Raw genomic sequence first — 17,061 nt, forward strand, 5'->3', positions numbered from 1 at the left:
GAGGTTCAGTGTGAGTCCTGCATGTGTGCAAGTACAGAGAAGGACGGCGAAGGGACGTTGTGGACGAGTGGACGCAGGAATGATACAAACCCTGTCTGGGTTTTAAACGTCGAACGATGTGCATCTGTTTCATCTCATTCTGCCGCCTACATGACCTCAGTGACTCTTTTCCCCCCACACAACGAAGCGACTAGAATAAAAAGAAAGAGAAAAATATGATATAAATGAATGCAATGTTATGATAATCCATTTCCTTTTACTTCCACACCTTTTGTTCCTGCCATGTTGTCCCACAGCTTCTTCCATTCAAGATTCTGCTGCAGTGACGTCAACCCTTTTTCTTCCTGCACTGCAGCGCGTCATACGAACTAAATATTTCTATCAGAAGTGCTTCGTTGGTGCAATGCATGAAGGAAGCCTGTAAAATGAGAGCTGTGTCTGATGGTAGTAATTTTTTTTTTTTTGTACACTCAGCTACAGTAGTTCCTATAACCACAACACTTCCTGACCGGATGTGCTGCTCCTAAATGGGCATCTAAATGTTCACGATATGGTTTATGCATATTTAATAAAGTAGTAGTTTGCTGCAGTCCAAACTCATTTCATACGCATTTAATTTCAAGTTTAATGTGTTTAAAGTCAAATATTTTATTTAAAGTTCATTTAAAATCAACTCTAACTTTAAAAAAGCAGTTAAAAGATAGAGATTTATGTAAAAATAAAAATAAAAAGTGACCATGAATTTGTTATAATGTAGTTAAATCATTAACAATCTTTAAGATTGAACTAAAACGCTATTACAAAAATACTAATAATAAATACTAATGCTACATTAAAGTAAGGGAGTAAATGAATTACCCAGTTGAATTGGATATAATTAAAATAAACTAATGCAGTTACTTGACGGTATAACTTTTTTTCTATTAGAAATTGTAAAATGTGTTTTGTTTCTGTACCTGAGAATTTCCTGCGTTTGTGTACAACATGAAGGTAAACAGTATTGTAATATCTCAAAAAGGAAAATGTGGCTGCATCACACATGGAAATAAATCTTGGTTTATCTTAATCTCAGTTATTTAAAATTAATGCACCCTTGAATCAGAACAAAGGGTTTTCAATGGTAATGCCACATGGTAATTCAAATATTTTTTTATTTCTGTTTGTAATGATCAGATTGAAAATGGTCTCCAGCTTCATCTCCTCCTTCACCGCTGAGGACATCAGGATGAATGTAGATACACCAGAGAAACACACGGTGGTGATAAAGTTCCACTTTATTCATCTCAGGGTAGCAAACATCATAATGTTGTGTGATAAAACTTGATTTAAATTACATTATATAAAGAAAATAAACTAAATAGTGTTAGCATTCATTTTTCTAATTGTTTGGTGCGAGTTGGCCACAAATAAAAACATGTCATGGCTTCTCTAAACTACCTGTGCCGATTAATACAAATATTAGAGGTCAAAATAAATATAACTTTGCTCTACAAATGTTTCAACATCTTTAATACACTTTGTTTTTGTTTATTACACAAAGGACTCTGATTCCTTCACAATGTTGCACATGAACATGGTCTGGTTTAACGTCTGGGAGTTACAGGGTCACTACAGACAGTATTTGTCTATAAAGCTGTTAGCGGATGTCGAAGATGTTCAAATTGATGCTGATATTCACACAATCCGTCCCTGAAGCAGCGGACGACTTTCTCCCGGCGACTGTCGACTCAGCAGGTTCCACAACAGCAGAGGCACCGACGTCACTCCGGAGCTGCCGCCGTTGTCGGCACGGTCGTCTCTCAGCGGCTGGTACTGCTTGAACCGCCTGTTCACAAGCAGGACACAGGTGACACAGGTGATGAAGTTAAACAAAATATAAAGAACTTCCTTTATATATGTTTACAGTGTGTGGGAATAAGTAAAGGAGGAACTAAAAAAAAACAAAAAAACAACCACTAAACACATTAAAAACACTGGAGATAGGTGGAAACAGTCCGCCCTGTTTTTCCCAAAGTTTGACAATGTAAATAACAGCAGCATCACTAAAGCTCAGTAATTACCATGTTTTCTTTTTTTATTTCTTTTCTTTTTTTGATCAGTACACACTGAAATATAAAAACACTGCAGTTTTACGAAGGGATCTTGGCTGGATTCCTGACTTCCTGAATCTTGTTGCTGAGCAACGAGCAGGCGGTCAACACATAACCACCTAAAAAACACAAGTTTGCTTTCTACAATTTAATTTGTTCAAAATTTAAAAAAAAAAACAGAAAACAAAAGAACAAGATGTGTGTTAATTATAGACTGCATAGAAATCTTGAGTTCATGGAGGCGAATTTTTTTTAAAATTTAGTACAAATTTCAAAAATCAGACTGTTTCCCAGACATTATATCAAACTCGGCAAACATGCTGCTTATTGTAGCAACATATTTAGTTTAAATTATATTAAGTTACTCTTTTAATTTGCAAAATATTTAATTTGTTTGTACAGGTTGATGATTTTCTTTCTTGCATTATATAACTTACAAACAGACCTAAAAGTAACAGCGGCAAAAAAAAACTATTTTTTATGTGTGCTTTTCTTTCAATCAAAAGTCAAAATACGATCAAAATATGAAAAAGGGAATTATGACTGATGCTGAGGATGACATTAAAGTAAACATGAGAGTCAAAAGAACTTCTATATATAATGATTTACCATAATAAAAGCATCCTTGCTTGAAACTTGTTAATTTATGTTTAATTAAATTTTCTACATTCATATTTTTCCTGTTTTTGCTCTCAATCTTTTCATTCATTGACCATCATTTAATTTCTTAAATCCTGCACTCACCTGTACATCAGACCAATGCAACAGATGACACAAGCCAGGATCATAACACTCAGCACTATGGCAGCAGTTCCAGCTGGAGTACCGCCGATGGCTGAAACTGAAGCACATCATACTTACTGGAAAGAAAAACCTAAAAGATGAATTTTAGTGGCCTTGAATAAAGATTTTCTTTTCACTCACTTGTTGTCACGCTGACTTTAGCGCTCGTTACAGCGAGACTGACATCGTTGGTGAGGGAGACGTTGAGGCAGAAGACTCCGGAGTCGTTGAAGAACTGACGGAGGATCATCTGACAGTCCGGAGACGGTGTGGCCGCGTTACAGACCGTTTCTACCGGCGTGATACAGTCGGCATCAGAAATGATGGTGCAGATCTCAAGTGGCAAACTTCAGGAAGGAGAGAGAGGAGGAATGATGCTTCAAGGTCATTAAAATATACTTAAAAGAAAATAAGAAATTCATGTCAGGTGTTAAATTCATAAAAATATAACTAAAAAGAGAAAAAACAAAATTACTCAAAAAGTCTGGAGGCTAATTTGAAAATCCTAATGTTAAATTAAAAGATACGATTATCAAATTATTGCTTTATTAGTTATTTTAAAAGCATCCAGATGAAACCAAATCCATTCATCTCTCATGATTTTGATTTGGAGGAACTTTATTTCTGTTTGTGTAGAAACAACTTTTCCTAATTGTGTCTATAGTAAAGTTTGTAATTCACCTTTGTTTTTATATCCTAATTAAGTTTTTTTGTAAATTTGTACAAAATGAATGAAGGTGATTTCACAAAATTATCACAGGAGACCAAATGTCAAAAATATCATGAAGAACAAACTGGAGAAATCAATGAAGTGTTGGCTGTTTCAGTGTTTTTTACATCTGTACCTTTGATAAAAAAAAATTATATTGAGGCCTGAAGATACTAAATTGTTTGAATGAGATAAGTTTATATATAATGACGCAGCGTATTGCCAATAATATAATCCATAAACTCTTAATATCATCGTTAATTGCCTTTTACTAACAATAATCCTTTCCATCTCTTACAGTACAGCTTTCCTCAGTAAATGGAGTTTGTTCGCTTCACGACAGCCAGTCTGACTAATCCATGACATATTTTCGCATCTCGTGGCCTCAATATAATATTTTTCTCTCTATGGTCACTCCCGGGCTCCGTAGATATCAGAGAAGTCAAGAAAACATAGTTACGGATCAACAATAGTCTGGATTAAATGTGCTCCAACGTTTTTGACATGCAGATGACTAGAAATCTACTTTGGGATTATTTTTGATTTGTGTGACTTTTGACTAAACTGAATCAAGCACAACAACCGCCCTGCTGTTCAGTTAGTTTGTGAATTTACTGGATGAATGTTGTACCCACCTTCCCTGACATGTGATCGTGATGTCCACTGCGTTCTGATCCAACTCAGTTGCCAGAGATACAACATTGGACACCTGCACAATCTCCACACTTTCAATCCCCTCTGCAGAGGGAGAGAGTGGGTGGAAGAGCGATTATAACACTTTTATAAACCAGATACTGCTTGAGTGTTTGTCCCCGTTTAATGTATGAGACACAAAGAAACGTGTTGACTTACGGACAACATCCACAGACGTGGCGAGGGAGCCGTAACGGTACACCGTGCAGTCAGCTGTCAGCTCTGGTGCTTGTCTTTTAGCCAGAACGAGGGCGACCTGTGTCTCATCCGCTTCCACCTCAGCCTGAACTTCAGCTTCAGCTGGAACAGCCTCCTCTTCACCTGCTGGTTACCCCGAAGAAAAAAAAAAAGAAAGAGAGATTTGATCCTTAAACTTTTCATACAAGAAACATCAGACTGTTTTGTGTACAGCTATTTGAGTAAAAGTTCACCTGCTGCTACTTCATTCTCAGTTTCTACAACTTCAGCTTCAGCTGCTGCCTCCTCTACATCTGTTGCTGCCGCCTCCTCTACATCTGTTGCTGCCGCCTCCTCTACATCTGTTGCTGCTGCTTCCTCTACATCTGCGGGCTCAGCAGGCGCCTCCGTTCCAGCTGGGGCGAGCTCTGCAGCAGCAGCGGCGAGAGCTTCAGCTGCTTCGAGAGCAGCGTCAGCTTCAACTTCTTGCTCCAAGGCTGCCACGGCGGTGGTCACGACCTCAACATCAGCAACTTCTTCCGCTGCGACAGGAGCGACGACATCAACAATCACAGGTTCATCATCTTCAACTGCGTCAGTCACCGCCGCAGTGTCGTCTGCAGCGACTGCATCAGCATCTGCAGCTACCACGTCAGCATCTGCAGCTACCGCATCAGCATCTGCAGCTACCGCATCAGCATCTGCAGCAGCATCCATCTCCTCTGCAGCAACATCTGCAGTGAGAGCGGCAGCGTCGGCGGGATCTTCTTCTACAGCCGCAGGTGTCACCGGGACGACCTCTACGACCTCCACGACCTCCACGACCGCCGTGCCGGCGTCAACGACTGCATCATCTGTGTTTGTGTCTGCGTCCGCAGCGAGTGCAGTGGCAACAGAAACGGGAACGTCCAGAACAACCGCGTCTCCTCCGTCGACGGGGTCCGCTGAGAGAGCCGCGGCGGTGGACACCGTCACGACTGTCGCCGGAACAACGGACGCCTCAACAGGTGCAGCTGGAAGAAAAATGTGAAACAGCTGAGACAAGCAGGATGTGTGCAGAAACTAAACGGGGAGAGATCGGTTTAAACATCTCACCGGCGGTCGGGTTTTCACAGTCGTTGGGGATGCTCGCCATCAGCACCACCTGAGGCTCGAAGGTCCCGACTGAGAGGTACGTGTGCGTGACGGTGAAGTCCCTGGAGATCAGAGTCCCGCTGTTGTCGCCGAAGTCCCAGCTGAAGCTGACATCGGCGTTGGTCAGGTACTGGCTGGGGTCGTGGAGCTTGATGGTAAAACCGATGGCTTGGTTCTGGATGAAGTTCTGGTCGTTCTGGTTTACGTCATTGATTTGGGTGAGTGATAAGGTGAAGGGAACCTGGTCTGATAGAGGAGGAGGAGATAAGAGCCGTTAAAGACGTACAGATGTTGGAGAATAATTTAGAAACCGTTGGATGGGTCACCTGTGATGGAGAAGACGGTGGAAGCGTAGCCGAGCGGGATGAACTTGTCTTTGCCCCGGCAATGATAGATGACCAGCTCCATGTTGTAGGAGCCCAGAGGGACGTTGTCTGTGCTGATGGTGAGCGAGGAGGACGGTCCATCAGCCACCTGCCAGTAACGCCCTGTTAATCAGTAAGAACTTAGTTTAAAGCTCTCATTGTGTTGCTTTGGGACAATTTGAGGATAATTTTTTTTTTTACCACATACAGGTGTTATATAACCGTGTAATATCATAAACCTCAAGTGACCCACAATGTTATAATCTATAATAATTGCAAAACGTCAGTCAAAAGCTGCTTATGTTTCAAACAGGCTGGTTATTATTTACCCCACGTCTTCCAGACGAACACATAGTGAGGTTTCTTGCTCTGCTTCCGGCTGAACGGCGTGCCGTCTGGGAAAACTTCGGTCCCGTTGGTGCCCCGGTCCGGATACACAGCCTGACCCTTCTGGTACTGTCGCCCTGAAGAAAAAGACAAAAAACATAAACTTCTGATAAATCTGATAAAATATCTTCTTATAATAAAACAAGTTAATGAATAGATTGAAATAAAGCAACTGGAAATGTCAATATTTTCATCATCTATGAATTAATTAAAGAGAAAACTTCTTATGAGGAGATTCATAAAAACAATTCAATGAAGCGCAAAAGTCTAATTGTTTATTTTGATTTTTTTTTATGTTATATTTATTTGTTCTACAGTTTTCTCACCGTCGACGGTGCAGTTGCGCGACCACACCACCTGCCCGTCGGGGAGCACCGTCTGGTTCGGTGGGAAGTTCAGCTGAATGGTGAAGGTCGCTCTTGCTCCAGTCAGGGTGGGTGCATCATTCTTAAGGTTAAAGGTTACTTCACCACCTAGGAAAAAAAATAACAAAAATAAATTCCATTGCATATACAAGTTTAACATCTTTAGACAGACTGGCAGGAAGAATGAGCGTAAGTAAAGTAAAGAACGAGCCTCACCGGACCAACAGTTTCTGAATCTGGAGTCTCCATCTTTCCACACCGGGTACATCCGCGAGTTCCACGACCGATAACGTGTGAACTGACTTCTTTGCTCTGTGAGGAATATCACAAATTATTTATTCAACTCAAAAGTCCGCCAAATACCCCTGAACAACCTGCAATTATTGACTGAAAGAATTCAATCACGCAGCTGGAAAAATATATTTCTAAGTTTTTCTTTTGTCAGTGAAGTTTGTTAGATTTCAATAATCAACGTAATGTTTGAGATGCTTATGTAAATAAGAGCAGGTCCATGTTTCACAGGGGGTGAGGAGAGTCAGGGTTCAGTAGGAGTCACATGACTTGCAATCCCCTCCCCCCCTCCCCCCCTCCCCCACCGCCCTGCAATCCCTTTCATGTGACTGTCAGCTGAGGAGAAACATCAGTAATCCCAGTGAGAGGAATGAGGGCTCCCACACACCGACTTACTGGTGTTTCTTTTTTTGTGTGTGCGTGAACGGATGTGAAAAAGACAAATCAGATAATCTGATAATAAGAGAAAGAAAACACCTCATGCAGTTCTCTGAATTAACGCACACACCTCGGAAATGATTTAAGTCTGCGGTCATGAATAAAAAAATTGTCATAAGAAATACCGTAATGGTGTAATATTGTAAGTCGCTTTGGATAAAAAGCATCAGCTCAATGAAATGTAACGTGTAAAATAGGCGTGTGAAAAGTTTATACATCCGTCCCTGTCTTGAACAAAGCGCAGTGTGTCTCAGCATGAAACGAGCGTGATAGCTGCTTAATGTTTTGTCCAAACTCAAAGACTGAAACCAGACCTTGTAATTGAAAAGGAAACAGAAAAGTGTCAAATTAAGCACTTTATTTAGACTCGTATTCAACTTTTAAACTTGGATTTTCCTAAAAAGACAAACTTTCATTGGGGTGAGATAATTATTTTATCCCTTTGCTAATATCTTTTTTTTATATAGATATTATATATATTAAGTTCAAACAGCTGCTTTGAAAAACAAGAGTTTAACAATCAAGAATGTACTTTAAAAAGTTGTTTCAGCTTTTGTTTGCAGAACGGTGATAATTTAACGTATATGACATATATGAGAAAATGTAGGTCTCTCAAGATATTCACTTGCAGCACAACCAACACGAACATGTCTGACTAAAACCTGCAGTTTCATTTGTACTCACTTGTTGCGGTGGCCGCAGCGAAAGCCAAAACGAGGAGCACTAAAGTCCTCATCCTATATTTGGTCGTCCGTCTCCTGTCTGAGCCCTGATCCTCACCCTGCAGTCCTGAACCCGAACACAACTCCCAGAGGCCTGGCAGAGGTCGTCTCGCTCTCTTTAAGAGGGCCTTGGTCCTGAATTACCATAAAATGTTCTCCTCACCTCTGACATCATTGGGAGTCTGCAAACTGGCACCACCCCTGTTAAGAACAATAACAAGTACAGTTTTGCAAACCAGTGCTGCGTTTAGCCAGAACTGTTTGTTTTTACCTTTCTTATTATAGTATTATGAAATTTTACATTCTCACATGAGCTAACACTGTTTTTACTTCAAATAAAATGTGTTTTTCCATGGTGGGTCACATTTAAGACAAATTTAATCACCGTATTATCTCCAGAAAAAAAGCATCAAAGTGAAATGTAATACTTCAAATAAAAACAAAGTAAGAGACATCCTTCATAAGTGTATCATTAGAAGATCAGAAGATCCTTTCTGCACATTATAAACTCAAATGTTGTCTGTGATTTCTGCTTTAGGATGGAGAGTGTGAGAGTAAAGCTGGAGCCGAGCCTGTGTTTGACATATGACCTAACAGTTATGCGTGCATGCAGGTCACAAGATGAGTGTGTGCACTGAAAATCAATAGCATCCTTTTATTTCCTGTGCCGTTCCTCCGCATGCTCCTGTTCACCTCGGGCTGCTGCAGCTCGAGGAAATCTGCGCTCGCAGTGACGCGGTTTCATTCAGAGGAGGAGAGGAACACATTCAGGGTGGAATTAAGAAATGATTAAAAAAATATATATACAAAACCAGTATTTTTTACATTATTAGTTAGTTTCCACAATGATTGTTTTCCTGTTGTTTTCAGTTTTCTTTGCAAATATGAATGTAATGAAACATCCCTATGCAGCATCTTCAAGAAGCACATTAGAAATATGAACGAATCCAGAAATTAGATATCACTCATATATTGCAATTTATTATTTGTTATTCTGATGTGCAACAGTGAAACTTGTATAAAGCTGGAGCAGGGAAGCAATGTTTTATTTTGTAATGTTATAACAGGTAAGAGATCCTGCAGTCATAGACTCAGACCTGTTTGTGATACTTTACAACATTAAAGTTAGTAGTAGTAGTTAATAGTTAGTAAGGAACCATTTCAAGTTAATGTACTCCTAATTTTTTTTTTTTAAATGTGGAAATTGACATTTTACTTGAATGGGAAAAGTTTTTACAAAAAAGTTGAGTTAAAAAAAGCATTTTTTTCTTTCATTATTTATACAGTTTGAAAAATATAAAAAATAAAATTAATATTTTGATTCATTAATAATTAGATAACAGATCCGGACTCTGAAGACAGAGTCGTTCTCTTCTCTCTCCTCAGTGATTGGTTTCCCGTTGTCTCATGCCCGTCAGACTGTTCAGGCTGCACTACATGTGACCCCTCATGTGCTCACAACACAGTTCAGGAGGAAATAAATCCTCCCAGAGAGCACCTGACTTAACATACCACAAATAGTCAACCGTTCGCTTCTTTCCTCATTAATCTCCACTTTTCATTATCTTGAAGCCGTTTCTGGGATTCAGGGAATATCTGGAATTACCAAAGGATTTCTTTGGGATATCATGGGAAATATGCTAAAGATATATTTCTTAATGTAATGTAACATCAGGACTTCATCTCAGGAATTTTCTACACAAAAAGTTCAAGTTGGATTATTACTGATTTTGAAAACAAAGCATGACACAATTTGATTTTTTTTTTTCGCAGCTGAAACTGCCAGTAAAAAAGTAATGAAAGGTCATTTAGAATTGACCAAATGCCAGATCAATGAGGCCATCTGTTATTTAAAAGTCAATACAAGACCAGACAAGACAGAATAAAGCAGCAAACGCCCTTCAGTGGATTCACAAGGCTTAAACAAACTGATCCTAATTCATTCCGTTCAGTAATTTGTAAAACATAAAAAGATGGAACAAAAGATTTGGCCTAATTCGCACCATGAAACAGGGAGCTTACAGTACGAACACTTCTGCAGATGTAAAACAGAATTATACTCGTCCAGCGGTGAAAAAAAATCCAGAGTATGAAAAACCATCAAACTGCCTAATCTGCTGTACCTGTGCCAAGACGACTCACTGATTGATTGCTTGATGGGAACTAACTGAGTTTTATGAAACAAAATCATATCACAATGTCAGAGTAATGATTTAGGAAAAAGTAGATCCGCTGACAGGAAACATGCTTCTTAATTAACAATGTCCAGATGGATTATTTCAAAATTTATGAAACCAACACTTTAGGATGAGCCATTTAGCTATTAGAAATAAACTTTAGACAACACTTGTGCCTTTATAAAATCCATGAAATAAGAAATAACTGTGGTGCCATGAGATGTCACTTCACATAAATCTGCAGGGTGGAGATGTGTCAAGCCTCCGGCCTTTGATCATGTGCAGTGTTGGTATGAATGCTTTCTATGTCTGGAAACCAGCAGAGGCTGTTTCTTCATGCAGCAGAGGAAATGTAACGACTTAGACAATCCTGCTTCATATTTCAGATCAATAAAAACTTTTTTTAAATTTTTTTTTTAAAGAAGACAAACGTTCTTGTCATGTTGGAAAAAGCACATATTTGCCTGTTGACATCAACGATGACTGTATTGTCCTCAAGCGTCACAGTGAGCCTCTATATCAGGACCACACACACTCTATATAAAAGTGTTCTTAGCGTCCAGGTCTAAAAAATAAGGCCGATGCGGAAGTGCTTTAAGGTGCAATACCACAGAGAACCACTAGGTCGGCTCCAAAAAGCCTCCGGCTCCATAGACTCCCATTCAACTTCTCTCATGGAATACAAAGTCTATAAAAAAAAATGTTCCACAAGTTATCTCGGTGTTGTTAGCTAAAATCACTCCTTAGTTTTCTGGAGATCCATCTGAAAATAAACTTAAAAAACATATTTTTGGGGGCATGTCTGTTTGATTGACAGGTCTAAAGGTGCAGTCAGATCTAACTCCTCCCCAGCTCGTCCAAATATGGTCACTTCCTGCTCCAAACTAGCAAGACGGCGCCGGCCAAAATCCAAACTCGAGGCGTCATATCAGCCGTTCACAAACTAACGGGTGACGTTGCTGTTGGTTGCCGCTCGGTCAAGACATATTACTATTCGCACGTTCTTTTGCTAATGTGCAAAGTCAAAATATCCTCTGTGGCATCGCTACATCCTGCATTTATTTATGGTCAGACCACAGAGGTGTTTTCCCTCATCTAAGCTGAGTAACCTCCCTGCTGAAAGTTTCCTGTCATCACCAAACTCCATAGCAGAGAATACTTAAAGGTGGAGTAGGCAGGTCTGTTGGGAAAAGCAAAAAACTAAATTTGAAACTACATCCCAACCCTTTACCCTTTCTCTAAACCCCGACCACCGGACAAGCGGGCGCTTGGTACGAACATGCAACCCAACGGCTGCCTGCATGGCCGCCCGATTCTGGGTGGGCCGCCGTGCTCTCCTCAAGTCTCCTCCATTGTTGAGGGTCTGCAGAAGTGCTGACTGGTCGTCAGCCACAAAGGCCCAACCGAAGCACAACGTCCAACGCTGCCCGGCCCTCTCGGCACCGAGGTAGCAGCGACTGAAGCTCAGCCAACAGGAACGCCCTCTCTGAAGTTACCAACAGAGTTGGTTACCAACAATTATCCTGAAGTCTCTATCAAGGAGTACATATTATAAACCATCCAAGGGTAAGTGCAGAGGTCGAGTGTCGTCTTAAACCACTTGAAATACAATTTGCTGAAAAGTTATTTTGCCAGTTTATTACAGGTTCAGAGAAAAATAAATAAATTTAAAAAAAAAGACCAAACTAGTCATGCTACAGTTAAACAGACATTATATTAACTTGCCAAATACAGGTGCATCTTATGAAGTTGTTAATCCCTGGGGTGTATGATAATTGCTGCAACAATGCCTTCATTAATGTTTTTAAATACATCAGTTTTTCCAAATCAAAATGTGAAAAATGTCAAAGAAAAGTTTACTTTGGCGCAAAAGGGAAATAAAGGGAGAAAATTAAGAATTCTCTCCAGACCAGGGTGTGATTAGTTGGACTTGCTGCCACTAGAGGGTGCTGGTCTTTTCTCTCCTCTCCCCACAGTAAAAAAAAATAAAAAATACTGCTTTAATTTCACAACAGATGATTCATTCACAAAAGTGTGATTGTGTGATCAAATAATATCAATGGATCTTTTTTTTTGTTAGTTGGTCTAAATTTTTGAAAACACTTGTAGAATAAAAGCTCAATGCATCTCAGGAGAACAAAGTATTTCATTTTCTCCATAACTATGATCAGCCCAACCTGTTGATAAGATTTAGATGACAGATATGAACCAGGTGAAAAAAAACTTAAATTATAAATAATTTTACTTAAGATAAACATTTTAACATACAATACCAATCAAGATTTTTAAATCATTACAGCTGTTGTAGACATCACTAGATTCATCTTTATAATCAATCCTATTACATTTAAAAATCAAGTTTGCAGAAAAAAAAGTGGAATGTGATTTTAAAAAAAAACTCAGATAAATGCTAAATATATAAATGCAAAGATGTGACAAAGTCACCTTCACAATAGAGTCAAAGTATTATATGGTCAGGGAGAGGAAGGCAAGGTATCACCATTCAAACAAAACAATCCAAAGTACATCAAGTTATTTAGAAAATAAGATGACACTTAAATGAATAAATCATCATTACATTTGGAGACATTAAAAGAAGGTAAACGATTACCCTGACAGCTTATCAACTGTTTTTATAGTCGTTGCGCTCGTCCTCATCACCACGGGATAGAAAATAAGCAAATACTGTAAACCCAAACTGGGTGTTCAGTAACTTACCGTGGTCATTTGAGCTGTCTGAGTCGAACTCTGTCAGGCTGACTTCATTCAGAGAAACTAAATGCAACGCTGCCTGCCTAACAAGGACCCCCCCCCCTCACGAAAATGGCCAATCTATCATTTCATCTATGAATCTCCAGCGATTTTAAATCACTGAAGTAACGCTGTGCAGGGGTCAGCTGTAACGCCCCCTGCTGGGAGGCCTCCCAATATACAAAAGGATGCGAATTCAACACTAACACACCTGAACTACTCGTCTTCTCTTGAGTCAAACTTGGCAGAGCAAGACCAGACAGTAATAACCACAATATTTAATTAACAATGCTGAGAAATTAATAAAAATGTAGGTGGTGATTTGGACAGCAGAACAACTACAATCACTGAAGTTGATAAAAGGATTAATATTAATCTATAAATCCAGCATGCTTACAAGCACAGATGTACATGAATTGATAGTTTTAGCATTTGAAATGATACAATTAGTATCTTAGTCCTTGTTAAGACCCTGAACATCTGCATTAAGCACGACAGTCTTTTCAACAGTGGGAGGTGAAGAGATGTGACATCAGCTGCTGATGAAGACGTTGTGAGATGAGGAGGCAGAAGTCTGTTTTTGAAGGGGCAGGAGAGCTGGTGGCAGACACTCATTTTACATTCTGTCCTATTATTTAATCGTCTTCCAATTTACACAGTTTAATAAATTACATACCTTTATTTCAGCCGAGTTGTTTCTTGGCAAGCTGTGAAGATGGTGGCGTAGAGGATGGATGGGCCTTCGTGGCGCTGGGCCTTCATTTTGGGCAAAAGTGTTTGGCTTACATCTGAATTTTGTTCCTAAATGCCTCGAGGTCAGCCGAAGATCTATGACAAAACATTTTCAGTGTATTCATTTACCAATGTTGAGGTCTTTCTCATGAATAAAACCAAAATGACCTGAAGGTCAAGTTTGCTCACATCCTTCAGCCACCACATGCGCTAAAGCACATTCAGGACAGCCTTGTTGCGTCAGGAGGTTTCCTGGGTGAACTTCTTGTGGCTCCAGACAACCTCGACTCCAACAGCTCAGGTGTGACTGTCAAACACAAGGTGGATAAATCCAATCTGAAAGGCTTTACACCATTAGAACTCAATATGTGTTCTGTTTGTCAAAAGTTTCCTTCCCTCTGCAGTTGACCACCACCTGCTGATTATTAATTAAAACAGACATGCAACATTGTCTACCCTTCAAGTTACTTACCGATTACTTGGAAGTCATTTGTGAGCGAAGTTGGAGCTCTTCAGCAGGTCAAAGGAGTCTCCATCTCCAGAAAAAACAGACCAGTATTGAACCTGGTCTTCCTTCTGTCTGAGGCCTTTTTAGCTGAATAGTGTAGTTTCTTTGGAAACTGAAATATCACCATCTTTGTCACTGCGTCAGCGGCATAGTCATCAAGGCACAGCTTCATCTTCTTTACAGCCATCTGGGATCCAACTTCCAGCATCTCACATCACGTCCTCTGGTGGCCATGAATCTGCTGCAGTCATCATCTTCATCCATGACATCCCAGATTAAGTCTTGTGATGATATAAATGGCTTTTGTGTCCAAAACAACCTAATAGGCTTTTCAATTAGGTTCACAGTCATCACTGCTGTTCACTTCATCACCACTAGATGGCAAACAAGTACGTGAGCTGTATGTCCAATAGCTTCTTTTTATTTGATTTAAGCAGTCATCTCTCTGCCAAGCTTACTCCAGTGCAAGAACCTAAACACATTACAGCCTGGTATCCTGCAGTCGAACCCTCCCGTCTCCAGCCTGACCCCCAAACCATCTGACGTTGCAACGGCCCAACATATTGCTGAGTCAGTGAATCCTGTCAACGGTTGACACTACTGGATATTAAAGACAACACTTTGCAGGGGTGGAATAACATCCTCTGCTGGGAGGCCTACCAAAATAGCAAAACTAACACGCCACGCCTGCTTGCACTGGAATTCAACTCTGCAGAGAAAGACAAGACAGGATTTACCTCAACAGCTAATGACTGATGAGGTAAAATAAACAAAGATTCTGTTAAAATCTGGGTGGTGATAAACTGAACAGCACAACTCTCACTTTGGAAGATTATCAATAATCTAGAATAAATTCTGCTCAATGATAGAATGAACTACTTCTAACTGGTCTCCTGTTCACCAGCACTGAAAGTTTCAGGAGGTCAAATTCGTAAAATTAGTACAATATGGTTGTTCTTGTTAAGTGTGTGTGCGGGGCATAATGAAGGTGTTTGGGAAGGTTGCTCTTCACAGGGAACAGTTCTGTTCAGTCACAAGCTGATGATTATGATGATGAAGAAGTCCTGAGGAAAGGAGGCAGAGGACTCTTCCATCAATCTGACCTGCCCCTTCAAAACCAGGCAAAATTTAAAAATTTAACAGTATTTGTTTCAATCATATAATCTCTGTACATTAATATCTTCCAATTACATATGTACAAGATTTTATGAACTACATACCAACAGCTTTTCGTTGATTCTTGAAACGTAATTTAGTTGGTGGAAGCGGTCCAAACCTTGCCGGGTCTTCTGGGGAAAGAGTCCTGAGCGATGCAGGGCCACAATCCTGACCAGCTGTTTCCTGAGGTATTCATATATTTTGGGAGTCGTGCCAGCTTACAGGTACGTAGAGGCCTCGCAATCTGAAACAGCTGTCCAATAGACAGAAAAACAACATGCATTGCTGTCAAAAAAAAAAAAGTTCTTAGGAATTGAACATGAATATGCTTGTGTGGCTTTAAAAACTCACGTATTGAGAGAGTGACAGCTGTCCGCTCAGGTGAAATTTGTAGTCGAGTAGGAAGGAAAGCAGAACTGTGGCTTCATCTTCTGGTGTTGAGAAAACACAGCGTTAGCTGACGTACATCTGAATGTGGTTCCTGAATACCTCCGAATCAGAGAATCTATGAAGACTTCAAACATATTTGTGTATTTATTTACCATTTTTAGGGTTTTACATTAAAAAAAAAAATTACCTGCAAGTTAAGTGTTTGCAGACATCGTTTAACCACTGCGTGTTGTGAAGTATATTCAGAAGGCCGTGATGTTTCCTGAGTGAATTCTTCATGGCTCAAGTCCTCCAGATGGCATCGAGCCCAACAGTCCAGGAGTGACTGCCAAACACATGATGGATGATTCAATCCGAAGGGCCTTACAGTAATAGAAATCAATACAGTTAATCATATTTGTTCATCATCATTAATTCAGCAGCGGCCCACAACTCTAACCACCGCTAAATGCTGGTCACTAATGAAAACCGACATGTAACACAAGATACTTGTGCATCAAGATACGACGTTTGAGTCCAGTTGGAGCTCTTCAGCAGGTCCTTCGTTCAGCATCTCTGATACGGACCCCAGTCTTTCTTTTTGAAGTCTTTTTAGTGGCAGCGTGCAGTTTTTGTTGGACATTCTGGAAGGTCGCCATCTTTGGTTTCTTTATTAAATGTGAGGAGAGCCAACAGCTCACCACAGCCGGACCATCTACAAAAGCAAAGAAGCTTAGATTAACAAAGAAACTTCTATATCTTTACATTTAAAAAAATAGTATGTTATCTTAGAGATCACTGTGTCACAAAGAAGTTTGGACTTAAACACAAAGAAGGGGTTTTAATTTATCGTCTGCTCAGGACACCATTACGCCACCCTATTGAAGAAAGAAAATAGCATGTTACCTTTCAGACATCACTGGGTCAAAGCACAGCGTCGTTCTTTGTTACAGCTTTCCAGGACTCTACTTCTGCGCTGCACTTCCACATCAGTTCCTCCGGAGGCCTGGTGAACCGCTAAATCCACTCCAGCCGCCATCTTCATGCAGGAACCCACCCCAGATGAAGTCTAGTGATAGCTTAGCTGGTGCGTCCTGAAACTATATAACTAAAGAGTAGAAGGAGACGTGTTCCCTCTCTCGCCACCTCTGATGCTCCAGAAATGGGATTTGTGAAGGAGAATAAACACAAAAACCTTAAAGAAATAAAAGT

General features: G+C 40.1%; 1 protein-coding gene across 1 annotated transcript; it reads right to left on the minus strand.

The window, feature by feature from the left end:
• Positions 1-1,267: 1,267 nt before the first annotated feature.
• Positions 1,268-8,168, minus strand: pmela (premelanosome protein a). Its single transcript, XM_069715222.1, has 12 exons — positions 8,117-8,168; positions 6,920-7,015; positions 6,665-6,811; positions 6,281-6,415; positions 5,913-6,074; positions 5,548-5,832; positions 4,707-5,465; positions 4,435-4,599; positions 4,218-4,320; positions 3,015-3,220; positions 2,835-2,931; positions 1,268-1,825 (listed from the first exon to the last, which is right to left on the minus strand). Exons 1-12 carry the CDS (start codon positions 8,166-8,168, stop codon positions 1,675-1,677), a joined length of 2,358 nt encoding a protein of 785 aa, XP_069571323.1. The 3' UTR covers positions 1,268-1,674.
• Positions 8,169-17,061: the final 8,893 nt, after the last annotated feature.

Source organism: Brachyistius frenatus, unplaced genomic scaffold, assembly GCF_029030835.1.
Source record: "Brachyistius frenatus isolate BFR_SWC_R1_liver_20210118 unplaced genomic scaffold, ASM2903083v1 Contig_4, whole genome shotgun sequence".
NCBI lineage: Eukaryota > Metazoa > Chordata > Actinopteri > Embiotocidae > Brachyistius > Brachyistius frenatus.